This window comes from Sinocyclocheilus grahami, unplaced genomic scaffold, assembly GCF_001515645.1.
Source record: "Sinocyclocheilus grahami isolate Dianchi unplaced genomic scaffold, SAMN03320097.WGS_v1.1 scaffold1041.1, whole genome shotgun sequence".
Taxonomy (NCBI): Eukaryota; Metazoa; Chordata; class Actinopteri; order Cypriniformes; family Cyprinidae; genus Sinocyclocheilus; species Sinocyclocheilus grahami.
Genome location: NW_015506220.1, coordinates 65,145 through 85,986, shown reverse-complemented (window position 1 = coordinate 85,986; position 20,842 = coordinate 65,145). Strand labels below are relative to the sequence as shown.

At 36.4% G+C, this 20,842-nt stretch overlaps 1 protein-coding gene across 6 annotated transcripts; it reads right to left on the bottom strand.

The window, feature by feature from the left end:
* Positions 1 to 455: 455 nt before the first annotated feature.
* On the bottom strand, positions 456 to 17,724 carry LOC107566021 (ras association domain-containing protein 2-like). Of its 6 annotated transcripts, none has more exons than XM_016251376.1 (10): positions 17,403 to 17,724; positions 8,448 to 8,531; positions 7,631 to 7,706; positions 7,112 to 7,263; positions 5,055 to 5,161; positions 4,834 to 4,976; positions 4,483 to 4,636; positions 3,276 to 3,397; positions 3,084 to 3,181; positions 456 to 1,232 (listed from the first exon to the last, which is right to left on the bottom strand). In XM_016251376.1, the coding sequence occupies exons 2-10, from the start codon at positions 8,498 to 8,500 to the stop codon at positions 1,163 to 1,165; spliced, it is 975 nt and encodes a 324-aa protein (XP_016106862.1). In that variant the 5' UTR covers positions 8,501 to 8,531; positions 17,403 to 17,724; the 3' UTR covers positions 456 to 1,162. The 6 variants fall into 6 exon arrangements, with proteins under 6 accessions (XP_016106862.1, XP_016106867.1, XP_016106864.1 ...); XM_016251381.1 differs by having other exon boundaries at positions 17,531 to 17,724; XM_016251378.1 differs by having other exon boundaries at positions 17,535 to 17,724.
* Between the last annotated feature and the right edge of the window lie 3,118 nt (positions 17,725 to 20,842).

Sequence of the window (20,842 nt, the reverse complement as noted above, 5' to 3'; positions counted from 1 at the left end):
GATATTAATAACTGTGAAAAGGCATCATGGGGTCCAAAATATTAAACTTCAGTTAATGCATCCTTGCTAAATAACGGTATTCTTCAATTTCTTTATAATTTTTCTTTCAAAAATATATAAATCTTACTGACCTCAAACGGTAGTGTACTAATATATATATATATATATATGATATAATACTCTTTTTGTTGCATGTTTTAATAGTTAAACATATGCACACTGCCAATTAAACGATAGTAAATATCCTCAATAATCTTCCATATTATCACATCTCAACACTGTTAGACATGCTCAAATTCATACCAGTAACAGTGGTAAGTGCCACTTTAAGTGCAAATAAAACAGGTTTTCAAATTTTTTGATGATCATATTTTATTTAAATATAATTATCACCATATTGTCAGTTTTACAATCAGTATCATATAAACACATGCCAGAAGTATGACAACACAGAGGTCAGTCATAGGTGCGAGAGTCTAAATGTAAAAGCAAAATATGAAGCTCTCTTTTTCTTTCGTAACAACTACAGCCATGCTGTACTCTTCAGATACCCAAACATACTGACTTGCCCATTCAAACATCCCAAACAACATTCACATATTCATTCGCTACAATCCCTTGTGCTGCTTCACTCCGTTTTCAATCATCCTTTAAATTCACAGTCTTTTACTTTGCTTCTTACCATTCTGGTACAAAAAGATTTCTAATCGCGGTCTAAAAGAGACGTTGGACAAATGGAGTTGTAATCAGACTGTAATGGTACAACAGGTTGGCTCAGACCGCATATATTCTCAAAACATCCAACATGTAAAGTGATCAGTCAGCCATCACCCTTTTAATGGGTTAAACCAAACAAATAATACTAAAGTTGTAAGCATTTATCTCTGTTACTTTGTGCTTCTCATTATAATTGCTCTTTCCAGTTATCACTAGATGATGAAATTCCCTGGTTTAGTGGAATGTGCTTTTATATTATTGTACCTGCATGTGATTCCCTACAGCACCAACAAATGTAGAGAAAAATATAAAGAATTTTTATATAATAAGATGTACCATCCACTGGTCAGCAAATATCAATGCATCCTAATCATTTAGGACAGAAGGGGCTGCTAAAATTCTGTCTGGAAGTCCATTGATTGACATGAAGAAGGGCAAGTGCTCGTCACATACAGGTGGAGCCCTCTGGTGAACACTGGAGCTGCTTCTCAATGATACACCGCAGATACTTGTATCTATTCAGAAAGAGATGCATGGATAATTAAATCACAAAAAGTTCATTTAAAATAATTTTGACTGTCGCTTTTAATGCATCATTGCTTTGGAGGTCTCTTAAGGGGTCATATGATGTTGCTAAAAAGAACATTATTTTGTGTAATGAAATGTGTTTATGCTGTTTAAGGTTAAAAAAACATTATTTTCCACATACTGTACATTATTGTTTCTCCTCTATGCCCCGCCTTTCTGAAACGCGTCGATTTTTACAAAGCTCATCGGTCTGAAAAGCGAGGTGTGCTCTGATTGGCCAGCTATCCAGTGCGTTGTGATTGACTGAATACCTCAAGCGTGTGACGGAAATGTTACACCCCTTACCATACGAACACAACGAAACAGCGTCACACACCGCGGCCTTGAGTAAGCGGAGGAGGGCGTACTTGAGAATGGCACGGCCGGCGGATTCGACGAAGGAGCGTCCGGCAGACTTGCGGCAACCACATGTGACGACCCCGGGCTGGACTTCGCTTCGTCCACGGTGAAAGCCGATCTGGCGATTCACAGCGTGAAGATGATGTATTTCCTCAGCGACCAGCACGGGTCAGCTCTAGGCATGACGAAGTGGATATCGTCCTCTTTTGGAAGACCAAACAAAGTAGTTTCGCTTTCACAACTAAACACACAGCGCCTTCACGACATGGCTGCAGCGTCAACAATACTACAGTGAGAATAAAAGTTAAGCCTTCTTTCTTTGCGTGAACATTTGGGCGGCATCATGCAAATATTTCCACATCGTGATGTAGACATGTGGGGGCGTGTTAGAACGAGCCGTTTTAGGTAGGTGTGGTTGACTTAACTTTTATAAAGAATATCTCTTTGGATTTGAGACTTTAGTCTTTGCAACTTTACAGATCTTCTTAATGCACCAAGAGCTTGTAACACTCCAAAGAGAAAGGAAAAATTTAAATCGCATCATATGACCCCTTTAAAACAAGCAGCCTTGTCATAATTACAGCAAAAAAAGAAAAAACAGAAATAGCCTATTACAAAGGTCCTCTGAATAGGTTGAGGTTAAGAATCCCTGATATAGAGACATTACTATTTTATTAGTATGAAATTATGTAAAAAAAAAAAAAAAAAATCTGGACATTGTATATTAAGTTATTATAACTGGAAATTGAAGGCATATTTTCATTTTGTTACAAAGTACAGTACACAGCTGACTTTCCACTGCATTTACACATTTTACCTGCAAATGTCAGCAGATGTTGAAACAGAGAATCATGAAACTAAGTAATCTTTAAAGGGTTAGTTCACCCAAAATGAAATTCTGTCATTAATTACTCACCCTCGTGTTGTTCCAAACCCGTAAGACCTTCGTTCATCTTCGGAACACAATTTAAGATATTTTTGATGAAATCTGAGGGCTTCGAGTTACGAAGCTACGAGAATACTTTTTTGCGCAAAGAAAACAAAAATAACGACTTTATTCCACATTTTTGTCTCTACTGCGTCACTTTGGACACGCGTTCACGACATATCATGACGCGAGTGTGTGGCGGCGCTTCCTAACTTTACAGTTGAACCACTGATGTCACACGGACTACTTTGTTGATCATCTTGGTACTTTTCTGGACCTTGAACGTGGTAGTTACCTTGCTGTCTACTGGAGAGTCAGAGAGCCCTCAGATTTCATCAAAAATATCTTAAATTGTGTTCCGAAGTTGAACAAAGGTCTTACGGGTTTCGAACAACACGAGGGTGAGTAATTAATGACAGAATTTTAGTTTTTGGATGAACTAACCCTTTAACAGATTCAAAGCTTCAGAACCCACGATTTCTCCCGTCAGCTTATGTAAGTTGGATCATACCTGCTTCTCAGCTTCTGCACCTCCCTGTCCTCCTCTTCCTTCAGTTTGGTAATAAAACTCTGCAGGACAGGCATCTCAAATTTGATGTACTGCGCCACCTAGAGCAGTGGAGAGCAACTGGAGTTTCAGCATCACAACATGAACATAAACTTGAATTTCTAAGTAGATCAACCCTCCTTCACACACACTCACTTCATAGGGAATCTCCTCTCCCAGATCCTGCTCCATGAGAAAGATCTTGCAGACATGCTCACATGGTCCCTGAAGTATTCTCACTACTAACGGGTAGTCCATATGCTTCAGCTGAACACGTTCTGAAATATATAACATGTTTTGTACATATACAACTAGATTAGATACAATTTTCTGTAGAAAATGAAGAAATGTAAGCAGTATATAGGAGAGCAGAAAATGTAAGTGGTGACTGAGTATGCAAAACTGGCCAGCACCATGATACTAGTGTGTTGTGGGAAGTTGCCAAAGAGTTGCTCTCTGGTTGTTAAAATGTATGCATATGTGGTTGCATACTGGGACAAAAAATAAGGCTGATGTTAAAGTTGCCCACTTTAACATCAGCCAGGTACATTTTAATATCATTCATATCTGTAGCACAAACATCAAGTTTAATACTAAAACACTACTTATCAAATGTTTGGAATAATAACATTTTTAATGTTTTTGAAAGAAATCTTTTATGCTCACCAAAGTACGATTATTTAATCAAAAAGACAGTAAAACAGCAATATTGTAAAATATTAATACAATTTAAAATAACAGGTTTCTTTTTTTATGTAATTTAATCCTGTGTTGAAAACTGAGATACAGTTTTTCAGGATTCTTTGATAAATAAAACGTTCAAAAGAATAGCATCTATTTGAAATAGAATTTTTGAACACTATAAATGCATCCCTGCTGTATACATTTTTTTCATCTCACTTTTTTTTACTTACTTTTGAATTGTAGTGTATCAGGTTTCCACAAAAATATGAAATAAATAAATAAATAGAATAAGAAATATATTATAGTTATTTCATGTGACACTGAAGACTGGTGAAATGCCTACTTAAAATAAATTAAATAAATAAATTACATTTTCAAAAATATATTCAAATAGAAAGCTGCTATTTTAAATTGTAATAATATGTCTCAATATTACATACACAATTTTTTAACTTGCACCCTCGGTAGGCATAACACACTTCTTTCAAAAACATTTTAAAAAATCTTAATTATTCCAAACTTCTGGTAGCAGTATAATAGTTATTATTATTAGTGTATATTGATTTTAGCCTCCAATATCATATAATAGTCATGTTGTTCTCGGTCCACTAGATGGCGATTAAGTGTTCCACAGTCAAGTCATTTATTAACTGGACAATAAAAGCAGACAGCAGCTGACCTCCGCTGGCATGAACGAGATAGAGGGCGAACTCATCTGGGCTGTTCTCGATCTTAAACTTATTCAGTAACACCCGCAGCACCTGTGGTGTGGTCATACAGCTGTTGATCCGTGCGTTAGTTACAGAACCATATGCAGGAGTGAACACAGATGTCTGAATAAAAGAGAAAGAGGAACGAGAGATTGCAAGACTGAGATGACTGAACATATGCTCAAACAATCACACAAACACACTCACATCTGAATAAAAGAGAAAGAGGAACGAGAGATTGCAAGACTGAGATGACTGAACATATGCTCAAACAATCACACACACACACACACACACACAAGTGTTTCTTCTCAAGTTACCTTGTGGTTGTAGAAGTGACCGTTGATGGAAAATCTGTGCCTTCTGATTCGCCGCTGGTCGCTAGGAGACCGTCTCCTGCCCCGCCTCAGTACACCAGCATCACTTTTGGTTCTAAGAAGCTGAGCGGAGACGTCACACACCTCTGCCAGGAGAACAAAGCATGAGGAGGCAGAACAAGTCACAGTTTCACATAATGTATCTTTTTGAATGCAAGTTGTACCTTCTTCTTCTTCATGGTCATTTGTTGTGCCATTGCTTGATTGGTCCTCTGGGGGCGTCACTTTCATCTGAGGTGGAGTTTGAGGAGTCGGTTTCTGACCATCCTGACTGGAAAACAAGTAAAGAGGAACAGAATTCTTCCACAACATGAAATTCACAATCCACAAGGATCTTTGAGTGAACATTTTCCTGAACTTTTCACCCAAAAATGCACCTTATACACTTTTTTTTGCCTCCAATGCTCACAATGGCTGCATTATTTGACCAAAAAATACTAAAATATTATTATAATAATATTACATGATCTTTCAGAAATCATTCTAATATGCTGATTTGGTGCTCAAGAAACATTTCTGTTTATTAACAACAATGAAAAGGTTGTTGCTTAATATTTTTGCGGAAACCAATAAAAAATATTTCAGGATTTTTTGATAAAAAGTTAAAAAACCTAATATATATATATATATATAAATAAAACATTATAAATGTCTTTTCTGTCACTTTTGATCAGTTGAATGCCTTTCAAAAACCCAAATGCCAACAGATGTCATTTTAATTGGTTTAATAAAAAAAATGTCAGTCAAGCAACATTTAATCTTGCAACTTTTCATGCTGTAAGACACACACCTTATTTTCTGAGTAACATCAGCCCATATTCAGTACTGAAATCCTAGAATCGCCCTAATGAGTCTTATTATTTGTCCAAATGATGCCACAACAACCAAGTACATGTTTTTAAATGAATTCCATTCACAATCTTTCTGTCATGAATGTGAACACATACTGGACTCAAAATCAAATGATTCTGGGAACTGCTTGTTAAGATAACATAATCAATAACATTCTGGCCTGTAAGTGCTCAGTTTCTCAGCTCTTTCATTCTGTTTAGCGACCCCCAGTAGGTGCTGAAAACAATATTAGCATTGGAGCGCTCAGATATAAATAGTTCTTTTGAAGTCCCCATTTGGAACCACGAGGCAAAAATAGACAAGAAGTGATCAAAACCATAAAACATCAGAAATGGGTGAATTATTTATAACACGCACGTCCAAAACATTTCAGCTGATGGAATGCCAAAAGCATGGTCATCACAAGGATAGAGTTGTTATGGCAACAAACTCTCGGCTGCTATGATGTCAAGGTTACTCGAGTTTAAAGAACTAGGCTTATGAAAGAAATCTGGGTTTCTATGATGATGATAATGTTTGTATGCTACGGTTGATAAGATATACAATTCCATTTTGTTTAATAAAGTGATGTTTAATGGTTGGAAATTCTGTCCTGCAAAATAATCAGTATTTATCAGTCTTTTACACAACCTTTCAAAAGCTTGTGGTCATCAAGGTTTTTTTCTAAAGAAAGTAATAATTTTGTTTAGCAAGAACACATTTAATTGATCAAAAGTGACAGTAAAGTCATTTATGTTACAAAAGATTTCCATTTCACATAAATGTTTTTTTATTAGAAACCAAACTTTCGATTCATCAAAGAATCCTAAAAACAAAGTGCATCAAGGTTTCCACAAAATATTAAGCAGCACAACTGTTTTCAACATTGACAATAATCAGAAATGTTTCTTGATCCTCAAATCAGCATATTAGAATGATTACTGAAAGATCATGTGACACTGAAGACTGAAGTAATGGCTGCTGAAAATTCAGCTTTGCGTTAGAGACATAAATTCCATTTGAAAATACATTCAAAGAGAAAATAGTTATTTTAAATTGTAATAATATTTCACATTATTACTCTTTTTACTCTGTTTTATTTTTTAAACGCAGCCTTGATGAGCATACAAGACTTCTTTCAAAACTATTATCTTAACAAATCTCACCGACCTCAAAAGGTAGTGTATATTTACATATTAATCAGTCTTATTTTCCAGTAAAAAACATCCTGAAAACAAGGTATATTCATAAACTCTCAGTTTTCTTAGATTTGTGCTTTAATCAGACTTTCTTTCTCTTTTCATCAGTGTACAGTAGTTCCTCAATACAGCATGTATAGAAAGTTAACAAGCTCATTATATATATTTGTGTGTTTGCTTCATTGTCTGACCTCTGGTTGACTAGATTACACCCCGAGTGCCAGGAGGTAGAGGAGGGAGGAGGTCTGATTCGCTCATGGTCATCCTGCATCTGAAGCCTGATTGGTCGACGTAAACCCCATGAGATGTTGAGAAGTCCTTCTATGATCAGCTCCTCCTCTTCCTGCAGGCACAATACATACAGCATACATATATACTCATACTTGAGTTTGTTACCTGACAAAAAGAAGTGATGATACATAATGGACCCGAGTATTAGATTCAAATAACTTTTACTTTTAGAATAAATGAGGCTGATAAATGATAAATACAGCATATCTAAATCGGTCAGTAATTTGGCACAGCCAGAGCACCTGAGCACGCTGCATTTACAGACACAAAAGGAGCCCCGTGTTAACACCCCCACACACACATCCCCTCCAGTCACAGACAGTTATTACTCCCCAGACAATAGCAAATAATTGAGAAAGCACAGAAGGGGTCAACCGCTTCCCCACCTGCCACACAATGAGTATAAAACTCTTTCTCACCTCTCTGTGGCGCAGCTGCAGGTTCTTTCCGTCATAGTAGAGATTGTAGGTCTTTAAATGAGAGAGAATGCTGCTCCTAAGAAAGAACAAAGTTTGTTCAACAATTATTTTTAGATTTTAGTTTTATTCTATTTTTAAAAATGCATTTTAAAAGCTGTGATTTATTTGCTCATTAATTTATTTGTATATATATATATGTATGTACATTTAAGTTAATAATAATTATTATTATTATTATGACCCAAAGAAAATCATAACATTCTTAATATGTTATACTGAAATTGACCTGATTCACTACCATTCAAAAGTCTGGGGTCAGTAAGATATTTTTAAATGTTTTTGACAGAAGCTTCTTATGCTCACCAAGGCTGCATTTATATTCATTTATATATTGTGAAATATTATTACAATTTAAAATAACTGTTCTATTTGAATATATTTTAAAATGTAATTTATTCCTGTGATGGCAAAGCTGAATTTTCAGCAGACATTATTCCGGTTACATTTTTTAATGAATAAAATGATATATATATGGTATTTAAAGCTTGTGATTTTATCCATGTAGCTTGTCAATGTAAAGTCAGCCGGTCATGGTGACAGAATAAAGCTTTGATCATCCTGTCTAGGTATTATTTTGCTGTAATGACCATCTGACTGTACATTATCGCTTATTGTGCATTGTGAACAGATTATTACAGAACTGTCAGAGGTAAAACAGGACAATAAAAAGCACACATTTCTGTTGTTCAGATGTTTTAACATCCCAATCATGGGATGATTTTAACTCTCGTGAGTTTGGTATAAGATTTATACTCACTTGCTGATGAACTTATTCTCTCCAACCCGCACACCGTCATTCCTGTCATCCATTTTATCTTAGCCACGACTGCATGGAAGTACTCTAGAGAGACAGAGACAGAGGAACAGGGAGGAGAACAGAGAAAGAGAGAGATAACTTTTCTTGTTAACATCAAAGAATTAACTCTTCGGTATCTAGGTCAGAGCAAGAAGAGTGTAAGAGAATAACAAACTCTAAAACAAGCTAAGTAAAGTATGCATATCTCACACTCACTAGCTCGTGTATTTTTGATATCTCTTGACAAGAGACTGATGCTCTGTTCTATATCACACAAACCCATGTGATGCCGACATCTGCAAGTCACAGCTGAAAGTAAACTATTCATGAGGATGGGATCAGAATAGACATGGAGCACATACCGGAATGAATGAGAGGATTGAAACATTTAAAGACCCCATGAAATCAGTTCAAGTTTTGTGCCCTTTAGTCCATGTGTGTTAGCTTCGAATTCACCAACAACAATGGTTCTCAATTCCATTTTGTACAGTCGTGGCCAAAAGTTTTGGCAGTGACATAAATTTTGTGCTTTGCAAAGTTTGCTGCTTAAGCTGTTGTGGTGTTTATTCACATTGTTTCTAGATTATTGTGTAGAGTGATCAGATGCATTTGAAATAATTGCTAAAATCTTTATTGGCCAAAAAAAAAAGAACTTTTCACACAAAAAACAAAACAAATTTCACTGTTTTTTGATCCTGACGCAAAATAAGCAGCTAACATGAATTGACTGATCATATCAGCAGCACATGTGAAAGTGTGAATGAGTACTAATCTTGTGAAATCACTATCATACTAATTAGATTGTAAGAGCAGACTGATTACTATTAAAGGAGGGAAGAAGCGCTTCCAATCATTGTGTTCTTGTTAGCAATGGTTACCTCCAAAGACTGTTTGGGACATCTGGAAAATCGATTGTTCGGAGAAGGAAAGGTGAACGCTACCATGAGTCCTGTGCTGTGCCAACAGTGAAGTATCCTGAGACCATCCATGTGTGGGAATGCTTTTCAACCAAGGGAGTGGGCTCTCTCATAATTCTGCCCAAAAACACTGCCATGAATAAAGAATGGTATCAAAACGTCCTGCAAGAGCAACTTCTTCCAATGATCCATGAGCAATTTGGTGATGATCCGTGCATTTTCCAGCATGATGGAGCACCATGTCACAAAGCAAGAGTGATAAAGAAGTGGCTCGAAGATCATTACATTGAAATTTTTGATCCGTGGCCAGGCAACTCCCCGGATCTCCATCTGAACCTGTGGTCAGTCCTCAAAAGGCGAGTGGACAAGCAGAAGCCCACAAATTGTGATCAACTCTGAGAACTAATAAGGCAAGAATGGATCGCCATCAGTCAGAATTTGCCCCAAAAGCTAATATCCAGCATGCCAGAGCGAACTGCAGAGGTTAAGAAGAACAAGGGTCAACGCTGTAAATATTGACTCATTATATTTTTTTGCTAATAAAAGCCTGTAAAACGTATGATATGCTTATCATTGTTCTTCAGTATACCGTAGAAACATGTGGAAAAATAATCTACAAATTTAGCAAAACACAAAATTTGTCACTTCCAAAACTTTTGGCCACGATGTTCAGACGTTTGTTGTATTCGACCGGAAGTGCCCTGCGAAGTGGATATCACAGGATATTCCGCCATGATTCCAGTTTGAAGGGAGCGTATATGTTCCATTCAAAGGGCATTAAAGTGTGCGAGACATGAATTTAAATTGTATTTATTTACTGATGTATATTATATCAGACTTCTCTAGTAAGTTTCGTCTGTGTGTGAAGATGCTGCAGACAGTAGTGTAGCGCAAATCCGTGAATGAATGTTCCGAAGTGAAGTAAACTTCAACAGATTTCCCGTGTGCAGGAAGTAGGGAGCAATGAACACTGTGTAGGGACCATGTCAATCTGAACACAGTTCATGCGTGGAGACATGCAAAATATGCAGAGCAGTGGTACGCGAGGACTGGAATTGAGAACCACTTGCCTACCACGTTTCACATTCCCATTCAAAAAATTCACAAGTTCAAAAGTTTGTAATCAGTAAGATTTTATAAAAAATTTGTACTTTTATTCAGCAGTGACACACTATATTGATCAAAAGTAAAAAACTCTAACCCTAACCCTAAAAAAAAAGAATCCAAATGATTTCTATTTCAAATTAATGCTGCTCTTTTGAACTTTCTATATTTGAAAAAAGGCATCGTGTTTTCCACAAAAATGTTAATCAGCACAACTGTTTTCAACTTTGATGAACAGCAAATCAGCACATTAGAACGACTGCTGAAGGATCACGTGACACTGAAGACTGGAGTAATGGCTGCTCAAAACTCAAGTTTTTCCATCACAGGAATAAACTACACTAAACTAAACTACATAAAAAAAAAATTTTTTTAAATTCTTACCAACCCAAAACTTTGGAACAGTAGTGTATGCTAACGTACTTATCAAATTCCCTTTTAGAAAATATTTGCATTTAAATTTGATGTTTTTCTCTATTGATGAGTCATGTTGCACTACACAGTTTTTTGTCCAATCAAATGATATTTATAGAGAATGTCCCGCCTTCCCCCAACAGATATTTTAAATCTGATCAGACTTTTAACATTTAAACTGCTTATGACTGATGCTCCGTCATAATGATCAATATTTGTATGTTTTAGGAATGCCATTGATTGAAATACAATCATTGCTGTAGGATAATACAGTATTGTCCCTTGCGATTCATTACAGATGAAACCAGAGACGGAATACATTTTTAATGTGTAATTCATTCATAATCATTAGTTCCCCAACAACCAACCAATTAAAACACATTCAGAGTGATATTCAGTCTAAATCCTTTATCAGTGTGAATTGTTTAAAGTAAAAGTTTTACATTTTTCAATGCAGAACATGTAATGTGTCAATTTCAAAGATGAAAGAGTAATGACCGGCTCTAAAGCTCAATGGCTGACACATATACTCATGTTTGGAGGTTCCCCTGGCACAATACACACGGCTCTACTTAAGGCTTCCTTCCTCACCAGCTGGAAAGGCTTTACAGAAGCTTCCGGAGACAGGGACAGGGACAGGTGCAGGACAACAAGGGGACTGTTACCCCGCTTTTACAACTACTCGACATCTCTGACTGCTAGCTGTTGCTGTTTTATTGTATCTTATTCAAAGTATTCAGTATAAAACTGTCACGCCAACAAAACTAAAATGAATGGGTGTCAAACCACGTCTAACTTTAATAAAACAAGCTTTTTTAAAGATACTTTTTCACACTGAACATAATGTTAAAGGAAATGAAAGAGAGGAAATAGCAATGGCTATCTGCCTAGTATATGGTCTCACAACTTTGTGAACCAGTGTTAAAGGGATAATTCATCCAGAATGAAAATGCATCATATTGTTTCAAACATGTATGACTTTCTTTGTTTTGTGGAGCATAAAATAATATATTTTGAAGAATTTTGTCAATCAAACCATTTCGTTTCCCACTGAAAAAATACAATGGAAGGCAATGGGATCCGAACCAGTTCTAACATTCTTTAAAATATCTTTTGTGTGTGTGTGTGTGTGTGTACCACAGTAAAAAGAAATGCATACAAGTTTGGAACGACATGAGGGTGAGTAAATAATGAGAGAATGTTAATTTTTGGGTCATAATTCATCCAGAATGAAAATGCATCATATTGTTTCAAACATGTATGACTTTCTTTGTTTTGTGGAGCATAAAATAATATATTTTGAAGAATTTTGTCAATCAAACCATTTCGTTTCCCACTGAAAAAATACAATGGAAGGCAATGGGATCCGAACCAGTTCTAACATTCTTTAAAATATCTTTTGTATGTGTGTGTGTGTGTACCACAGTAAAAAGAAATGCATACAAGTTTGGAACGACATAAGGGTGAGTAAATAATGAGAGAATGTTCATTTTTGGGTCAAAAAATATCTTTAAATGCAGAAAACGGTCATTTGTCCTCAGTATTACATGATAAAATGATATACAAGTCACTTAAAATAACAACCTTCCTGCATTTTCGCCTCTTCATCTGAAATAAGACATTGATTTAAATCCTGACATTTTCAACAGAGCAAATAGTACTTCCCATTTACTGTCTCACAGGATTTCCTGAACTAGATATAAGAAGGTTTAACTGAACGCACATTACCTTCGTCTCTTTTGCAGCTGATCGTCTGGTGGTCTTTAAATGCTAAACCAGTGCTGAACCCATGTGACACGCAGCTTCGCTCTCCTAAACTCTTCCTCTCTGATATGCACAGCGGAAACTGACATGAGGCTTCAGACTTCCCCAATGGTGGTTTCACTGCCTCCTCCTCCTCCTCCTCCCTTTATCTCTCTGTGTCTGCCTCTCTCAAGTTCACCAATGTCTTTATGCACACTGACATTAATCATTATGAGCACTTTAGGAGAACTACTTAGTGTACGCATGTAACTCAAGAGTCCAACACACACACAAATACACACAGACAGAGCGCAGGTGTCCTACTGAGATCCCAAATGGAACCGGTAATGGCCTCATTCAGTCCCTGACAAAACACCTTCACAATTACACTTTCACAAGATCATTATCCCACGAGCAAACAACAGGGTGTCTCTCTTGTATGGGCATGTTTTTTATCAACATTACCATCTCCTGACCCAGAGCGTACAGTTAGCTGTAGTGATTAGAGCATATTTGTGTGTGTGTGTGTGTGTGTGGCCCCTGCCACATCTTTCATACACACCACTCACTGCACTCAATCAGGAGATGATGAAATATTCAATACCAAACCACCCAGAGCAGCTTATTCTGACATTAATATTTCATATCCCAAATATAGTCCTGCCAGAACTACAGAAGAGCTATTAGTCTCTGATACACATCCAAAAGTCATTGCCAGCTGATAATAGGCATCAGATGACAGGTGTTGTTTAGATTATGGATGCATGATATATTGGTGCCAATTCTGAATGTGAATATCCATTTTTCATACTTAGTTAGCATTTAACATGATTGATTTTGGTTTTTGATTATTGGTATATGTGTATCAGAATATATATGAATTTGCATGTACACTATCGTTTTAAATTTTGGGGTCAGTAGGATTTTTTTTTATTCAGCAAGGATGTATTAAAATGAACAAAAGTGACAGTAAAGACATTTATAATATTAAAAAGATTTCTATTTCAAATAAATGCTGTTCTTTGGAACGTTCTATTCATCAAAGAATCCTGATAAAAATGTATTAGGGTTTCCACAAAAATATTAAGCAGCAAAACTGTTCAAAAACAAATTCTTGTCAACACCAAAGTAGTGTACAGTTCTACACAAACTGGCCAAAAAGTCAATCCAAGACATGCTGAACAAGGAAAAGGGGAAGTCAAGAGAAAAAAACATTTCACAATCTTATCTGAACTTTTTCTTCCACTTTTAATCTCTTCTTTATTCAAGCTCTTCAGCTAAAACGTCGGTTAAAGAAAAAACCTCCAGTTTTCCATGCAACATGACCTTGCTTCAGTCTCTGCGATGCAAAAGCTACTTTTTCATGCTTTTCACTGGAACAGCCATCAGACTACTTCAGCACCACGTTTCAAGAGCCATGTACTTTTCCACGCTTACGCAACTGTGCACTCTAGCATTAAATGTGTCAGGGGAGTCTATGAAAAATGAATGCAAAAGAGCATGAGAACTATTTTTACACAGTCTTTTGGACTCATGTGACTATCCAATCTGCCAGTTCTCCAAATGATCAACTCTGCATCTACAAAAGTACCTAATTATGAATAATTACATGTTTTTCAAACACAGACAAGGTTGCTTGGCACTTGAGTTGTGCATGTTTCGGTGCTGGGAAGATTGTGGAAGTGGGACAGACAGGATGGAAGTGGTGGTTTATCCTGCTTCAGCATCCAAAACTGACCAGACTCGGTTGGTGGACATCTCTTTTTTGCATGTTTGCATGTTACTATTTAAGTAATAAATCCTAATTTAATAATAAAATAAAAAGTAATAACATCTAACTTCATGTTTGTTCATACTATTGTCTGCAATGACTTGAAACCAACCACGGCCACCGTTCCATCCCTTCTCTTCTCTCCCATGGCTTGGAAGTTCCCCCTTGGTGTCCAATTCCAAAGCAACCGCTCACTAACCTCGGTCTTTAAGATCCAGGCCAAGATCTCCGCTTGATGTTTACTGGCCTACATCCATTCCCCCTACCTCCCCCAACCAGCATCTTCTTAAAAAGCACTATAGCTCTGCTATTTTTTAAATTGCCACAGCAACCTGGAAAACACTTGTGAACCGACAACAAGCTTCGTCCAACCATGCTGAAAGTCACACGTCTGCTCTCTCTTCCTTTTCTTCTTCCTTCCCATCGTTCATGTGTTTAGCAGTTTGCACTGCCGCAGTTGTGTTTTCTGATGGCTGCTGCTGTTTCTGAAACCCTCAAGAGTTAAGAAGTATGACAAAGAAAACAAAACACAGCTATACTTCACAATCTGCTGCATGGAAAATGTGACGCCCACATCTGACTGAGATTCTAACTTGCAACTGAGACACTAAGGCTAGTCTGGTAACGAATAACTTACTTGGAACACCAAAAGAATCCACATTTATCAAAGCAAATGGTTTTTCGATGCAGTTGTTTAGTTTAGAGAAACTGTTTCAAGATGGAGAGAAGGAATCTCATTTTCCCCCCATGATTTTCCTCATGTTTGAGCTCTCTGAAGATGTTTCCCTGACTCACTCACACTCGAATGTGTCACAGGCACCGCCTGCAGTTGTGAGGATCACTCTTAAAAGTGATGGTTCACCCAAAAATGAAAATCATTTAGTCACTATCATGTCATTTTTTTGGTCCGTTTCTAACAAAGTTTTCATATGGCTCATGCAAGAATTGCATGATTTGTAGGCACCTAAAAGAATTCTTGTGGTTTTATACAACAATTAGTCCCGGTCCTCAAATCTGATTGGTCCAGCAGCGTTCCAGGAGTGCTGATATTTACAATAGTCCAACAGCAGAGGGACATTTCACTATTTGTCTCACTCTGCTTGTCTCTGTGACTCACAAAGGTTGATGCTTTGGCTTCTTTTAGAACTATTGTCACTGGCGACAAAGAAATATATGAAATAACTATCCAATTTCAGTCTGGATCACACCCACAATGGTGCTGCTGGTCTAAATATCAGCTGTGATTACCTGAGGCCAAATCACATATTATTCAGCCCTTCCTGGAAAGTCGAGGTCCATAATATTTTTTTTTATGTTTTTCATCAAGTTACTGTAAAAACAATAAAGGTCTGAAATAATATTACAGTTTAAAATAACAGTTTTCTATTGAACATATTTACAAAAACAAGACTGAGATTCTAACTTGCAACTGAGACACTAAGGCTAGTCTGGTAACGAATAACTTACTTGGAACACCAAAAGAATCCACATTTATCAAAGCAAATGGTTTTTCGATGCAGTTGTTTAGTTTAGAGAAACTGTTTCAAGATGGAGAGAAGGAATCTCATTTTCCCCCCATGATTTTCCTCATGTTTGAGCTCTCTGAAGATGTTTCCCTGACTCACTCACACTCGAATGTGTCACAGGCACCGCCTGCAGTTGTGAGGATCACTCTTAAAAGTGATGGTTCACCCAAAAATGAAAATCATTTAGTCACTATCATGTCATTTTTTTGGTCCGTTTCTAACAAAGTTTTCATATGGCTCATGCAAGAATTGCATGATTTGTAGGCACCTAAAAGAATTCTTGTGGTTTTATACAACAATTAGTCCCGGTCCTCAAATCTGATTGGTCCAGCAGCGTTCCAGGAGTGCTGATATTTACAATAGTCCAACAGCAGAGGGACATTTCACTATTTGTCTCACTCTGCTTGTCTCTGTGACTCACAAAGGTTGATGCTTTGGCTTCTTTTAGAACTATTGTCACTGGCGACAAAGAAATATATGAAATAACTATCCAATTTCAGTCTGGATCACACCCACAATGGTGCTGCTGGTCTAAATATCAGCTGTGATTACCTGAGGCCAAATCACATATTATTCAGCCCTTCCTGGAAAGTCGAGGTCCATAATATTTTTTTTATGTTTTTCATCAAGTTACTGTAAAAACAATAAAGGTCTGAAATAATATTACAGTTTAAAATAACAGTTTTCTATTTAACATATTTACAAAAACAAGGCATTCCTCGATTTTCAGCAGCCATTAATCTTTAGTATCACGTGATCCTTCAGAAATCATTCTAATATGATTTACTGCTCAGCTAATGGTGAAATAATTGTGCTGCTTAATTTAAAGAAAGTGTGAAAACTGGTTGATGAACAGAAAAGAATCTTTTGTAACATTATAAACTGTCACTTTTGATCAATTGAATGTGTCCGTGATGAACAAAAGTCTGTTAATATGCTTTCATCGTACAGAAAAATGCAGCATGAACTTCTTTTGAGTTCCACAGAAGAAAGAAAGTCATACTGGTTTGGATGGAACAACATGTGCATAAGTGAACCGTAAGAGAACTTACATTTTTTTTGGAGAACTATTCTGGATAAACCAGACTGGTTATGCAATCTGGCCAAATATAACGCCAGGCCCATAGTTACTTTCCCATTGCAAACACAGATAGCTATCTCACAGGGGACATAAACAACTCTAAATGTTAAACACTGCAGCATATTCTTCTCTTGTCGAGAGTCTACAGATGCTATTGTAATCTGAAGCCTGAATATTATATTACATTTCCAGTAAGACATTCTCAATAAATTGCAATACACAACTGATCATATTACACATTATGATACAAAGTTGCAAACACATACCAGCATAAAACAGCCACGGGCACATCAGCATCCAAGTCTGAACAAGTCGTGAGTAACAACCCACATGAATGAAAGCATGCACACAAACACCCACCCCCCTCTCGTAGATCTCTGCTCTCCAGATGCCCGATGTCACGATGCCCGTCGCTCAGATCAGATTCGGAAGGGGTTTGAATCTTATCTGTGCTTTTAAGCCTGCAGACGGCACTAAACTGAACGAACCTACCATCCGCGACGCTATGGACCGATCCAAGGCTTTCCCCACTCCAACTCAAACCGAGCTTCTGTGCTCGCATCGGGAACAATCGCAGTTTGAGGAGGAGGAATACCCCATCTGCTGTTCCAGACCTCAGAGAGCGCAGCAGCCAATCAGCGCGCCCGCGGACGCCGCTTTGTTCGCGCTGCTCCTTTAGCGCTGGACACTGGACACTGGACACTGGACACTGGACACTGGACAGCATGTGCGTTCAGCCGGGAATCCCCAAAACAATAGCGCGCGGACGCTGCAGAGGAGAAGAAGGATCTGATAAAGCAGTGTCTCCCGTTTAATCCCCATCGGTAACATTTGTGACTAAAATGTACAAAAAGACACAAACAACTCTAAAAGAGTTTGTCTCTCTGAAAGATGATGATAATGTACAACTACACAAAAGCCTTAGTACATATTTGGTACACATAATATTGTCATAATACTATTATTATATGGATAAGAGCTCTTAAACTATTAAATTGTTCTGTGTTATTAAAATCGTCAGACTTTTACACGGTAACATTTTATAATGTCTTATTTGTTAACGTTAGTAAATGCGAACATGACCTAACAATGAGCAATATTCTTATAGCATTTATTAACCTTATGATTATGTGCACGGTCGGTGCATGATAACTCTTGATCTTAAAAAAATGCATTAGTAAAGCATAAGATTAACATTAATTATGTGCTGTAAAAGGTGTTAATTGTTCATGTACCAAATTTAGTTAACTGTTGTTAACAAATGAAACCTTATTGTAAAGTGTTACCATTTTAACATGTCTAGTTGACAAGAAAAACACATTTTGAATGTTATAAAATTGTAAAAATAAGCCTGGTTACATTAAATCTGAGATACTTTATTATATGGATAAGAGCTCTTAAACTATTAAATTGTTCTGTGTTATTAAAATCGTCAGACTTTTACACGGTAACATTTTATAATGTCTTATTTGTTAACGTTAGTAAATGCGAACATGACCTAACAATGAGCAATATTCTTATAGCATTTATTAACCTTATGATTATGTGCACGGTCGGTGCATGATAACTCTTGATCTTAAAAAAATGCATTAGTAAAGCATAAGATTAACATTAATTATGTGCTGTAAAAGGTGTTAATTGTTCATGTACCAAATTTAGTTAACTGTTGTTAACAAATGAAACCTTATTGTAAAGTGTTACCATTTTAACATGTCTAGTTGACAAGAAAAACACATTTTGAATGAGAGAGCTTCACGTTATAAAATTGTAAAAATAAGCCTGGTTACATTAAATCTGAGATACTGTGTGTGTGTGTGTGATATATGTGTGTGTGTGTGTGTGCATAGGCCTGTATATATATATATATATATATATGTGTGTGTGTGTGTGTGCATAGGCCTGTATATATATATATATATATATATGTGTGTGTGTGTGTGAATACTTTCCGTACCCACTGTATATATATATATATGTGTGTGTGTGTGTGCATAGGCCTGTATATATATATATATATATATATGTGTGTGTGTGTGTGTGTGTGCATAGGCCTGTGTATATATATATATATATGTGTGTGTGTGTGTGTGTGCATAGGCCTGTGTATATATATATATATGGCTGTTCAATGAGTAAAAACACATTTGTTCACTCACTGAAAATTTGGCATCAAATGGGTAAGTGACACTGAAGGTGAGGATTAGATCATGGGTTGTCACGGGTCAGAAAATGAGCAAATCTGAGCTGGGAGTGACTGATATCCTTTAATCTCTTGTAATCTGGTAGGCTACCAGCTATGATCGACCCATCTGTCCAGAGCACAATTAAAGGGTTCATACAGCCTAAAAAGCAGTAAAAGAGTTTAGGGAGCTCAAGATTAAGAAGAACTAAAACTAGTGAAGTAAAAAGTACAACATACTTTGTTCATTTTGTAACATTTTTATTTTTATTATTTTTAGTGATAGAGATTTGTCTTGTAGACATCTTCACCATGAGATACGTCTTGTAGGTCTATCATTCATCATATCATTTGATAAATAAGCAGTGCTTCCTCTATTAATAATGTAGACCCCACCATTCAAAATGGGACCACAAAGAATTGACCTGCTGTTGACAGCATCTCTTCACTTTCTTCTCTCTGCATCCCCTATGACTGCATCTATTAACTGAGTCTGGTTGAGTTGTGTGCGCTTAATCATGTTAACTCAGATGGTTACGGTCCAAACACGCGCACACACACACACACACACACACACACGCGCACGCACCCACAGGGTTGATGGGAGAGAAGCAGAGGTGAAGAACAGATATGTGTAACCTGATATACTTGATGAGTTGTCCAGATCAGATAGAAAAGAGACCAATATTTTATTGTCACCTTGCATAGAAACTAGACTATAATTCAGAAAGTATTTTTGTTCACTTGAAAATGCGAAAGGATGCAGGAATAGACAATGTAATTTGATTTGTTTGAATAATCATTAAAATAATTATTCAAAAAATGTTATTTATTATTTATAATAATAAGTTATAATTATTATATTATAATATTTCCTTTTTAAATACCTGATATATACTGTTTAATTGGGGGAACTTAGATACACACACAAACACACACATACAAAAAGACAAAAGACATTATGTTTTGCTCAGAAACATCTTATTAAATATCTTTTGGGACATGGAACAAAACAATTTCTGCTGTTTCTACTTACAGGAGCTGCAATGGCTGGTCCAAGAATATAGCACATTCTGCCCTCAATATATATATTCATACATTTATAATAGTTTCAATGCATTGCACCTCTATCTATTTTTTTGTACTACTTTTAACATGAACAGGAAGTAATGTTAGAAAAATACAATATGAAAACAGTCTAGTTAACAAAAATATTCAATCAAACTGCAGATTAAAAAAAAAAAAAAAGACAGCAAAAAAGAGAATTTGTTTTACTCAAATAAAAATGTAACAAATTGGTGCGCTTTGCAGCATGATGATTTAAGAGAAGCATTTTTTCCCAACATCTTGTCTGTAAAAACACAAAATGATGTGTAAAAAAAAACAATAAAACCTATTACAATTCAGAGAAACTAAGTATATCCTTCAGATATATCCCCTTCAAAATAACTGAAGGGTTGTTTTTCTTTGAATCACATGCCACCATGTTATCAAGACCCATCACAAACTTTACATCTCAGCGGATACTGAAATTTAGCACAAGAGCGTGTATTTCCAAAATGTTCTCATATCAAAAACTATATTTAGCATCAATAAATCAACTTTTGCTATTTTTTTCCCC

What these genes read in the sequence shown, in the direction of transcription:
- LOC107566021 (XM_016251376.1), bottom strand. Translation starts at nt 8,500, where the DNA reads ATGGATGACAGGAATGACGGTGTGCGGGTTGGAGAGAATAAGTTCATC. An exon ending in GAGAATAAGTTCATCAGCAA is followed by an intron (nt 7,707 to 8,447) that starts GTGAGTATAAAT and finishes GTTCTTTCTTAG; the next exon opens with GAGCAGCATTCTCTCTCATT. An exon ending in TGCAGCTGCGCCACAGAGAG is followed by an intron (nt 7,264 to 7,630) that starts GTGAGAAAGAGT and finishes TTGTGCCTGCAG; the next exon opens with GAAGAGGAGGAGCTGATCAT.